General features: G+C 38.2%; 1 protein-coding gene across 2 annotated transcripts in view; it reads right to left on the bottom strand.

Annotated features, from left to right (window-relative positions):
- The window catches only part of osbpl8 (oxysterol binding protein-like 8), a 190,159-nt gene that overhangs the window by 111,785 nt on the left and 65,541 nt on the right, over positions 1–12,833 (bottom strand). For both annotated transcript variants that reach the window (XM_055225662.1, XM_055225663.1), the window contains exon 2: positions 12,137–12,226. In XM_055225662.1, the coding sequence (XP_055081637.1) occupies positions 12,137–12,181 (45 nt within the window). In that variant the 5' untranslated portion in view covers positions 12,182–12,226. The remainder of the gene's footprint in view (positions 1–12,136; positions 12,227–12,833) is intronic.

Genomic DNA, 12,833 nt, shown 5'->3' with positions numbered 1-12,833 from the left:
AAAATGAACTAGTTCTACTAATTGTAGTAGTTCTAGTTAGTGTTTTTGCATTTTTAAAAATAAGGTACAGCACCTTTAACACAAATACATAAATAACATTGTGATTAAACAAGCAGTCAAATTTGTAAAATCAATCAAACGGTTCTTTTAATACTCACATATCTGATTCATGTTTAATGTATGAGTCCTGCTTTTGTTTTCTTTGTGTGGGTTCTAGCTTTAAACGCCCTGTGGTCAAACACCATTGCACCACAAAAACAAGGAAGTAGGACGCTATTCAAACCAACCTCCAATGAAACTGCCTTCAAGTAGCAGCTAACATACTAACACAACTAACAAGGCTGCAAGATTAATCGCAAAAGCTAAATTATTTGAAGTACCATAATTTCCTCCACAAACAAAATCCTCCTGTCTTATTGTGCATGAAAACTACAAACCCTGGAGTTTAGATCTGTGCAAACATGTTCTGAAATGTGATTCTTCTATTACTTTGTCAGTTCATATTTCAGTCTTCGGGATGTATTTAAAATATGAACTGAACAGAATCCTTTTATTAAAACATATATCTAATCAAATGCTTAACACAGGCGAAAAAAAAAAAAAGATTCAGGCATATATTGGAATGTGTTGATCATAATTAAGAGTTATAATATGTAATAATTATCTCTCATTGTCTATTTAGACTGGAACAGGGCTAAACAAGGTCTACATCAGGACTAAAGCCGACTCAAACCAGGATCCAACTAGAACAAGTATGTCTGAACCCCAAATCAGAGTGGTCATGGTCATATATTCGTTAATTGCACTTTTCTGGTGGAGGGTCCACCACCCTTGGGCTCCATAAATATATTATTGCATTGCCTGTAATGTTCCACGGTATGACATTAAACTTATCAATCTCCATAGAGACAAGCAAATCTGTAGAAAGGCAACACAGTAAGAATGAATGTTTTTCATGTAATTAAATAAATATAAGATTTCTTTAATTGTTTAAAGTTTAATGCCATACCATGGAACATTACAGAGCAAAGTAATAAGATATTAATGGAGACAAACAGGCATAAGTCTCACCAGAATGATTACAAAATGTGACACAAAGATAACACTGGTCAACACCAAATTTATTGTTTAAGATTTTTTAGCTAATTTAGGATAATTTTGATGTGCTGAATCCAAAAATCACATTGGTTTTGCTCAATCAGGTCAACTTTCTGAACTAAGCTACATATTTGTTTTTTGACGATTTTGTTTGCGTACAGGTATTTTCACGTCATATGATGCAAAATTATTTTATATTTCTCACAATAAACGAATTCTGAAGATTTTGAATGTGCCAACTTATGACTAATTGTTTTTTTTTTTTTTTTTATATTGCAAGTGAATGAAATGGCTTCGATTACAAGATCTTGCAAAAATAAGCCTGACGTATTCTGCTACATCTGCAGTGAATACACCAATGTTCCTAACAGGAATCAAGTCACAAGTTTCATAAAGCGTGCTTACCATGCTTATTTTGGTATTAAACTTGGTGACCAGGATAAACCTTGGGCACCACACAGCGTATGCAAGTCATGCACCGAGTATCTGCATCAGTGGACGAGGAGAGAGAGGAGAGAGAGCCACAGAGAGAGACAGAGAGGGAAACCAGGAGATTCTCATGGTTTCCTGAGAATCTGGGATCAATGAGTGATGAGCAGGGGGAGAGATTCCTTCAGGACATAAAAGAGATGGAGACCAGATATCAGGGACGTTGGGATGCAGTCATGATGGCTAATTACTGTTGGACTCTGAAGAGAGACATCCCTGCTGCTGAGCATTCGAGGGGTTCGAAGAAACGGAAGTTCATGCCCTGAATTTTGCACAATGATAACGTAACGTTCAATTTACATGTACTTACCTTTATCAATTAATATAATGTAACATTTCATTAATACATTCTGTTAGAAAACAATTTTTTTCTCCTAAAACCTTTTCTGGATGAAAAATATTAACGAAAATCAACTGATAATGTCACAAAAATGTAATAAATTTAGTCAGAAGATCTGATTTTTCCAAATCAAATTAGCATAAAAACCTGACCTGATTGACAAAAATGGATGTCATTTTCGGATTCAGTGGTGCAAAATGGCCCCAATTTAGTCTATAAAAATATAGACAACTTTCAAAACAGTTTTTTTTTTTTTTGTAACCCAGTGTAATTCACAACCCCATATGGAAGTTCAATGCTTTTTGCCTATGACTTTTTAGCTTCTAGTGAACGAAGCTACAAGAATCCACCAGACTAGCACACAACAGCAGAGCACTCTCATACAAACTATATCAGAGAAAGATTGTCTTCATGTCCGCAGCTGCAGTCAGATCTGTCCCACTTTCAAACAAGCCTAACAAGCATTAAACTTAACTGTCTATATGGCAACAAGCAGGTCAGATTTGGAGAGAGGTGACTGCACTCAATGTAAGAACGTATGTTTTTCAAGGTAATTTTTAATGTTAAAAACACCTGTAAGATAGATATGTTAAATATCATATTCTGGAACATTCCAGTGAAATTAATAACACCTGTGGAGAAAAAAAGCGGTTATAGTGCACCTTTAAATGTATGTAGCACCTTTAAATGTATGTAAGATTAAAAAAAAAAAAAGTTAAAATATATATTAATTTTATAAATGCTATTTTTTCTCCATAAGTTTGAATTGACTTTTTTGCTTATAGTGAATGAAGCCATAAGAATACACCAGACTAGCACAAAACAGCATATCTTTACCATACAAACTATCTATATATAGCTACTATATGAGCTACAGGAAAGATTGTCATTATGACCGCAGCTACAGTCAGGTCCGTCCCACATTAAACTTAACCATCTCCATGGAAACAAGCGGGTCAGATTTAGAGACAACCCCGAACTCTGCTCACAGCAAGAATGTAAATTTTTCAAGGTATTAGCAAAAAAAAAAAAAAAAAGGATTCCAGTGAAAGCAATAACCCCTCACCAGAAAAGTTACATAGTGCAACTTTAAATGTATGCGTGAAAAAAGTAAAAACTTCAATGCTTTCCTAATCAGTTTGCACTGATTTTTTCTTATAGAAAATAAAGTTACCAGAATCCACCAGACTAGCACAAAATAGCAATTCTTTATCATACAAACTATGCAAGAGCTACAGAGATTGTTGTCATGGCCACAGCTGCAGTCAGCTCTGTCCCACTTTAGATGTGAATAAAATGAGCAGGTTTGAGTGCACAGCGTTCTCCTCAGAGTCAGGCTCAAGTCTGACTTTGTGCTGTTCAGTGGGAACACACACCTGTGATAGAGAGCTGATACAGATAATAACTGGGAAAATAAAGATGCCATGTTGGCATAAAGGTGCGCTATCTAGCTTTACTGCTGTAAGGTTCAAATTCACCCAACAGCGAGCAGACCAATCAGACAGCAGTACTGAGGTTTGCGTTGAAGCCAAAGGCCAAGCACCCAATTGAACCAAAACAAACAACACCAACCAACCAACCAGTCACCAACAGACGTTCAGCCAATTTTAGCAAAAATACTGGCTATTTTAAACATGTAGAAGGTAAGCACTTTGTGCATTTGTGGACAGGGAAGATGTCTGTGCTTTTCTCTCACCTAGATTTAACTAATGTAGAGTTCTTTTGGCTTCTTCCACTATGATGCTTTGACCAATCAGTTTCAAGTATTTGTCATGACTTTCCGCAACATACACTGCCAGGCCAAAAAAAAAAGTCACCACCTGAATTTAACTATGCAAATAGGTATGAGTCTCCTCCAGTTGGTCAGGTCTAGGATCAGCAACAGTATGTGCTCAAAGAATGAGTTCAGCTGACCAGGTTATTCAATCAAACGATTTTTCCTTCCCTGATGGCACAGGCATATTCCAAGATGACAATGCCAGGATTCATCGGGCTCAAATTGTGAAAGGGTGGTTCAGGGAGCAGGAGACATCATTTTCACACATGGACTGGCCACCACAGAGTCCAGACCTTAACCTTATTGAGAATCTTTGGGATGTGCTGGAGAAGGCTTTGCACAGCGGTCAGACTCTACCATCATCAGTGCAAGATCTTGGTGAAAAATCAATGCAACACTGGATGGAAATACATCTTGTGACATTGCAGAAGCTTATCGAAACAATGCCACAGCAAATGCGTGTCGTAATCAAAGCTAAAGGTGGGCCAACGAAATATTAGAGTGTGACAGTTTTTTTGGCCAGGCAGTGTATATTTGGGAGTGAAGGACTTGTTTCATATTCTAAAATTTTAAAAAAAGATTTTATATATATATATATATATATATATATATATATATATATATATATATATATATACACACAGACAAAATTGTTGCTACCCTTTGGTTAATGAAAGAAAAACTCACAATGCTCACAGAAATGACTTGAATCAGACAAAAGTAATAATAAATAAAAATTCTATGAAATTTACCCAATGAAAGTCAGAGGTTGCTTTTCAACCATGCTACGACGGAATCAGGCCTGGACAAAAATGATGGCACCTTTAGAAAAGACTGAAAATAATGTAAACAAAGGGACATAATCCAAGGTGTGTCTACTAATTAGAATCACAGGTGTCTACAATCTTGTAATGAGTCAGTGGGCCTATATATAGGGCTACAGGTCGTCACTGTGCTGTTTGATGACATGGTGTGTGTACCACACTCAACATGGACCAGAGGAAGCGAAGGAAAGAGTTGTCTCAGGAGATAGAAAATTATAGACAAGCATGTTAAAAGTAAAGGCTATAAGACCATCTTCAAGCAGCTTGATGTTCCTGCCACTACAGTTGCACATATTATTAAAGGTGAACTTCAAGCTCAAGGAACATCAGTGTCAGATCGCACCATCCGTCGTTGTTTGAGCCAAAGTGGACTTAATGGGAGACGACCAAGGAGGACACCATTGTTGAAAACAAATCAAATCAACAAAGCTTCTGGGAGAATGTCCTATGGACAGATGAGACAAAAATGGAACTTTATGCCAAGGCACATCAGCTTTATGTTCACAGATGTAAAAATGAAGCATATCCAGAAAAAAAAAAAAACTATCCCTACTGTGAACCATGGAGTTCTGGGGCTGCTTTGCTGCGTCTGGCACAGCGTGTCTTGAATCTGTGCACGGTACAATGAAATCTCAAGACTCTCAACGGATTCTAGAGAGAAATGTGTTGGCCAGTGTCAGAAAGCTTGGTCTCAGTCACAGGTCATGGGTCTTGAAACAGGACAATGACCCAAAACACACAGCTAAAAACACCCAAGAATGGATAAGAGGAAAACATTGGACTATTCTAAAGTGGCCTTCTATGAGCCCTGAACTAAATCCTATTGAGCATTTTTGGAAGGAGCTGAAACATGCCATCTGGAAAAGGCACCCTTGAAACCTGAGACAACTGGAGCAGTTTGCTCATGAGGAGTGGGCCAAAATACCTGCTGAGAGGTGCAGAAGTCTCATTGACAGTTACAGGAATCGTTTGATTGCAGTGTTTGCCTCAAAAGGTTGTGCAACAAAATATTAAGCTAAGGGTACCATCATTTCTGTCCAGACCAGTTTATTTTTTTATTAATTTAATAATTCTGCTGAAGCATGGTTGAAAGGCAATGTCTGACTTTCACTGGTTAAATTTCATAGATTTTTAAAAAATGTATTATAACTTTTGTCAGATTCAAGTTACTATTGTCTGTGTGTGTCTCTGTGTGTGTGTGTCTCTCTCTCCCCCCCACCCCACACACACACACACATATATATATATATATATATATATATATATATATATATATATATATATATATATATATATATATATATATATATATATATATATATATATATATAAATCGTGTGTGTGTGTGCGTGTGTGTGTGTATACACGCACATACATACATAAAGAAAATCAGGGACATATGGTCAACACTGTGTCCTTGTCCAGTACAAGAGTGAATTATTTTGTCCATCAGAGGCGCTTTGTCTGTAATTGGACTTGGCTGACATGAGATTCACATGAGCTTCACTAAAACACAGTATCTCTGAACAGAGCTATTTCTGTGATCAGCCAACCTCTAATAGAACAGGCTGATAATACTGCTCTGAACCAAATTCAAGGGAATCTCATGTAGGGCTGGAAGTCAATGAGTGAGTTAACCTAAGATTTATTTCTTTTTTTGTATTTATAAACAGATTAAACTCATGATTCACAAGTTTATTCTGGGTCAGGGTTGTCAAAATAATCAAAAATCAGATACTAATCGGCACTATAGCTAGTATTGAAACTAGATACTAATTTGAGCAATCAATACTAAAAAATTATCTTGAGCTGTATCAGAGCACGTGTAAGACCACATAGACTAGTATATGGTCATGGACCACTATGGAATGTACCTAGACCGCTGTGGGATTACAGTTACAAAGCCATGTAGTAATAGGAAAGAAAGTGCTATGATTTAATGTTGAAAATTCTTTTGGCTAAAGAAAGTGGGGTTTTTTTGGTTTGTTTTTTATCATGGTGGTATCGGAATCGATATAGAGAATCAAGTATATTCCTTAGTATCAAAATCAAGTTTGAGATTACTACCCCAGCCTCACAAAAAATATACTGAGGAAGTAAAACTGTAAAAAAAGAACAGCCTCATCACGATCACATGTTCATCTTTAAAATAGCGCTCGAGTTTGGGGCTAAATTTGACTTTTGTGACTGAAAGGCCTGCTGTGTATGAATCAGAACTGCACAGAACCAGAGGAAACAGGAGCAGGCAGTAGTCACTGATAAAAGGAAATAATAGTACTGCATCATTTACTCAGCACAGGCCGTAGTCTGTCAGTCAAAACCACGCACCATGCTGGGAGGCCCTGACATGTTTTGAATACAATGAAGTTTGAAACACGTCAGTCACTAAAGCAGCAAGAAACATTTGAAAACAGTCAAATAAAGTTTAACCTGAACTATTGCTGTGTCACCCAGAATAAGATAGAGTATGTGCTTCTCATGACATCTGTAATTAGAATGTACTCCAAAAAAGAAAGTTAAGTGGACCAGACAAACAATAAAGTTAAGTGGACCAGAGGACGAACACTAAAATTAAGTGGACCAGAGGACGAACACTAAACCGGCCTGAATAAAATCAAAAGAGAACAGTAGAATAGGGTGCAATGATTTGGGGAAAAATAATATAAAAATAAATATTACATTTTTCTGACAAGCATTGTGATTACAATTTATGTTTTAGTGGCTTCTGTTCATAGTTTTCTCATTTTAAACGTAACCAGAAGAATTAACAAGACTGCAATATGAATTGATACAAACTACAAGATACAAAACTACAATACAAGAATTAGTATTACATTTCAGAATATGTTTGTACAGATCTAAACTACAGGGTTAGCAGTTTTTGTTGTTTGTGGAGGGAATTATGGTACTTCAAAAATTGCAGCCTTTGCGAGTTGCTAATTGCACTGGTTCCCAACCTCATAGTCCATACACCCCCATCTCACGTAACAGTGATTATTTAGTAAGTATATATTTGTTTACACATAATATTAAGTATTTGAATTATCTTGTTTGCTTTTTTTTTCCTTAAAGCTACCATCTGTAATTAGATTGGCCCTGTTGTATTCTCACATATTACCACTAGATACTATCTACCTTACTGCTGTCTGACAGTGTACCAGCTTTAGCCTGACAAAAGGAGACCAGAGAGCACAGATGAGTCTGGACAAAAGCCAGGTGAGGGGAAGGGCGGACAGGTGTGGAGCCAGGGGAGGGGACAGGGGGAGGAGCCAGGGGAAGGGGGAATAGGTTTCACATCTGCCATCTGCTGATGAAAAAATCTAATAAAATGACAGATGGTAGCTTTGAATATAATAATATTCAATTTCACCTTTCAAAATGCGAAATCAATGAAAGTACCCCCTGGTAAGTGCTTGTGTAATCAGGACCAGCACATGTATGCCTGTAGCCACAGTTGCCCTGGGGTAGACTGACAGAGGAGTGGCAACTGATCCAAACCACCCACAATCAGTCACCCATCACTGGTGTTAATTGTTTTGCCCAAGGACAGTGAGGTTGGAAATCTTGGTCTTATTTTGGGATGTCTATAATCAGTTAATCCTGAACTCTCATAATGCTTTTCACCAAAATCTTCCCTCTTTAAAGGAGTAACAGAAGGCCTCAGGATAGTTTCCCAGGGCCTTTCAAATCCACCATTTTAAGAACATTATTTCTCAATCAAGTGGGGCGTGAGCTCCTTCAGGTCGCAAAAGCCTTTGGATAACGTCTTGTTTAGAACTACAGTGGAAATGATGCAATCCACTTTTAGACCTGGTTTAGCCCTAGATTAGACCTGGAATAGTCCTGTTATAGACCTGATTTAGACCTGGCTTAGCCCTAGATTAGACCTGAAATAGTCCTGTTATAGACCAGGTTTAGACCTGGTTTAGACCTAGATTAGACCAGAAATAGTCCTGTTACAGACCTGGTTTAAACATGGTGGTCATCTTTGGTGGTACGTGGTATGAAAAGACTGAGAGCCATTGTCCCAGAGGTGAGTTTATTGATCTTATTCCCATTTTGTCATTAAATATTACTAAACCGTGCTTTCTTTGTGGTGGTACTTCCAGTTGCACAAAAATCCAATTCATTTCAATGGAGAAACTGTGAAAAGTTTTGCTGCTAAAATTTGACATAAAGTAGGTTGCTTTGTATAAAATGTTCAATGTGTATGTGCACCAACACTGCATTGATCCTCTGGGAGGCTTTAAAATGGCTCTGTAGTTCCTACAGAATTTATTTGCAGTTAAGATTGGTAGCTCCATGTAAAATAACACGACCTGAACGACGACAGCGGCAACCACAGCAACTTAAGGAATAAAGTGAATACAATTAATAACTTAAAGTAGCATTATGGAACTTCTCTGGTCCAACACCTAGCTGTGTAAATCAAGATGTAGCTTTACCAGGCATGAATGTACCAATCTAGCATTTATTAATGTACAAGTGTTTTTCTTGCTCAAAAATACCTGCGTTTGTCATGGAGATACATAGATCACTTTGCTGCGTTACTGGGGAACATTGAAGGCATATTCTCCATGGGCATGAGCAGGTGGCAGACCCTCCAGCCAAAAAGTTACATAGTAAACCTTTAAGTTGGCATAAATTGGTGGGCCTTGCTATGAATTTTAATCTTAATATCAGAATGGTATCAGCAACAAAATAAATATCAGATATCAAAAACACTAGAAACGTTTTACTTGTCTGCTTGGAGATTGTATTGCTTAGCCTAGAATGTTCCATAGTATGGCATTAAACGTATCCATCTTCCTAGGGAGCATGAGATGCCAAAAGCCCAGTTACAGGTCACATCTGTGGAGAGGCAACCCCACTCACAGTAAGAAGCAAGAGATTTGTAACTGAATAAAAGCATCTGTAATTGAACAGAAGCCTGTTAGTTAAGTTAAATAGCATATTGTGGAACAATCAAGGCAAAAGAATACCATCTCCATGGTTGCAGCCCTCCACCAGAAAAGTTACAGAGTGCACCTTTAAAATGTCTACATAATCTATACAAAAAACAGCACTTTGATACATGTCCTAATAATGTTCAGGCCAGTATTCTCCACCTCAAAATGTCCCCATTCACTTTAACAACTCTCCTCTCTCCATCAAGACTTTTTCATTAAACACCAGAAGCTGCAAACACAAATTAAACTCAATTAAAACTGACAGAAAACATTGAAAAGTACAAATTATGCCTCACCAGTTTAATTATGAAGTGTCCAAAATGGGCTGCGGAGGAAGAAGAGTAGGAAGAGGCAAAGGAGGAGAGTGAGGGAATTAGTTCAAAACTGAGTGCTAATTGGCTTCCAAGTACCAAAGACCTGCTGCTATGGCTTAAGTGGGAGGTAATGGATGTAATCATTATCAGAGAAATAATCCATCCATCCATCCATTTTCTTCCGCTTATCCGGGGCCGGGTCGCAGGGGGAGCAGTCTAAGCAGGGACTCCCAGACTTCCCTCACCCCGGACACGTCCTCCAGCTCCTCCGGTGGGACCCCAAGGCGTTCTCAGGCCAGCCGAGAGACATAGTCCCTCCAGCATGTCCTGGGTCTTCCCCGGGGCCTCCTCCCGGTGGGACATGCCCAGAACACCTCCCTAGGGAGGCGTCTAGGAGGCATCCTGAGCAGATGCCCGAGCAACCTCAACTGGTTCCTCTCGACATGTAGGAGCAGCGGCTCTACTCCGAGCTCCTCCCGTGTGACCGAGCTCCTCACCCTTTCCCTAAGGGTGCCCCCGGCCACCTACGGAGGAAACCCATTTCAGCCACTTGTATCCGTGACCTTGTCCTTTCGGTCATTACCCAGAGCTCATGACCATAGGTGAGGGTAGGAACGTAGATTGACTGGTAAATCGAGAGCTTTGCCTTTGGACTCAGCTCCTTCTTTACCACAACGGACCGATAGAGCGACTCCTGAACAAGACCCCGAGATATTTGAACTTCTCCACTTGAGGCAGAGACTCACCACCCACCCGGAGAGGGCAAACCACCTTTTTCCGGTCGAGAACCATGGCCTCGTATTTGGAGGAGCTGATTCTCATCCTGGTCGCGGAGAGAAATAATCACGAATCATAATTGGACTCAACAGTAGTGTGGATGGAAGAGTTGTGTTTTGTTTTATTCACACATGTTTGAGTAACCATTTATTACATCTGTCTACATCTCCAAAGCTCAAAATGTTCTGTTCCACCTTGTGATGTCACGTAGTGGTAGTTTTCAAGTTAACAGCTACCGTTTCCCTTTAGTTCAGTAGAGATTGGCAGTTCCCAGGCTGATTTATTATTTATCCAAATAATTCTAGTGACGATGCATGAAGTGTGCAGAGTGGACCACTTCCTATATTACCACATGACATCACAAGGTGGAGTGTTTTCAGTTTAAGAGAAGAATTCTGACTGAATATGTAGGATTTGTGTGTTTAACATGTGTGAATGAAACAAAACATAACTCTGGGTATGTTGTTGATGAGGAAACAACATTATAACAAAAATCAAAAAATAGTGTCCTTTTCAAGAGAAATGAAGGGGTTGAGATACCACATAAATACTCTTATGATACAATGATGACACTGTATCATCAATTTAGCACTGCACAGTGATCCCTTGACGGGGTTATGGTCTAAAAATAACCTGCAATAGACAAAATCCATGAAGTGTTATTATATTATTTTTTACAATTATGATATATGTTTTAAAGCTGTAAAAAACCCTCACCACACACTTTATAAACTTTTCTCAGACTGGAATTAACATTTTCTCACATTTCTCTCTTATTTAAACACTCAAAGTTCAAGCCTTCGTCGATTACAAAAAAAAAAAAAAAAGGTGACTTTGTCGGTGCAGAACGTTTCATTGACATTGTGGGTTTTGTCAGGGAGTAACCTTGCAAACGTACAGCTCTGCAGAGTCACACTGCTAGCGATTGAACATTTATGTAATTTCGGCAAGCTGAACGCATTCTGTACCGTACAGAAGACACGACATGGAGGAGATTGACTGACAATGGTCTACAGTCCCTTAGCCAATCACGATGCAGGACGCAATGCGCGTTCATACGCTGTAAAAAAAAAAAGCATGCAAAATTGCACACACAAAAAATGCGAAACAGCAAGGCCACAAAAGATGAACAGCGTTATAGTGGACAGCTGTATATCAATATTTGGCAGTGCACTTGATATAGCAGGGTAATTTCACTATTAATACTGAATATAAATTTATGCAAGTTGTGTAGATGTATAGATGCATAGTTGTGTGTGTGTGTATGTGTCTGGGGGTGTGTGTGTGTGTGTGTGTGTGTGGGGGGGTGGGGGTGTGTGTGGGGTGTGTGTGTATATATATATATATATATATATATATATATATATATATATATATATATATATATAACACACATTTATATATAGAGAGAGAGAAAGAGAGAGATGTATAGATTTATAGTGTATAATTGTATAGATGTGGAGTAATAGTATATTGTACTAGTATATAGTTGTACAAATATAATCATGTATAGATGTATAGATGTTTAGTTGAGATGTATAGATGCTTAGTTGAGAGTTGAGACTGACCGAAATCTTATCGGGCTCCTGTTGGGACTCAGAGGATGACTCCATGGCCTCAAACCTGTCTGCTTCAGTACTGATCGGGACACTGCATCTCTGTAAGGAAAAGAAAATACATTACCGCATTTTTCAGACCATATGCTGCTCCGGACTATAAGTCGTACGAGCAAAAAAATGCATGATAATAAAGAAAAAAAAGAAAAACTGGACTATAAGTCAAATTTTTGGGGGAGATTTATTTTATAAAATCCAAGACTAAGAACAGGCATTTTATCTTTAATGGCAAGTTATAATAATAATAACAATAAAATAGAGAAGAACAGGTTGAATAGCAGTACATCACGCTAATGTAACATATTTATTTATTCAGCTACATGAATCATAGACAACTAAATGAATACGTGTCAGGTATGTTAACCAGGCAAACTATGAAAAAAAGTGCAATTTATAATCTGGAAAATACAATATATTAGATACAGTCAATGAGGTGCAGAAGGGCAGTGGTGCCATTTAAAGTCTGCATGTTCAGATGTGTTAGGTGTTATTACCACTGTAGTCGACTTAACAGATTCTTGGTCAACTAAAGACATGTCCTGCCAATTGATTAGTCGAATAACAAGGGGGCATGGCTTTTCAAAACTATTCAGTATGTCTATGTATCTGACCCAAACTGCACTCACAAGACTACACTACACTTTCATGA

The sequence above is a fragment of the Periophthalmus magnuspinnatus genome, chromosome 12, assembly GCF_009829125.3.
Source record: "Periophthalmus magnuspinnatus isolate fPerMag1 chromosome 12, fPerMag1.2.pri, whole genome shotgun sequence".
Classification (NCBI taxonomy): Eukaryota; Metazoa; Chordata; class Actinopteri; order Gobiiformes; family Gobiidae; genus Periophthalmus; species Periophthalmus magnuspinnatus.
Note: the sequence above shows the minus strand (reverse complement) of the source record. Positions and strands in the feature narration are given on the sequence as shown.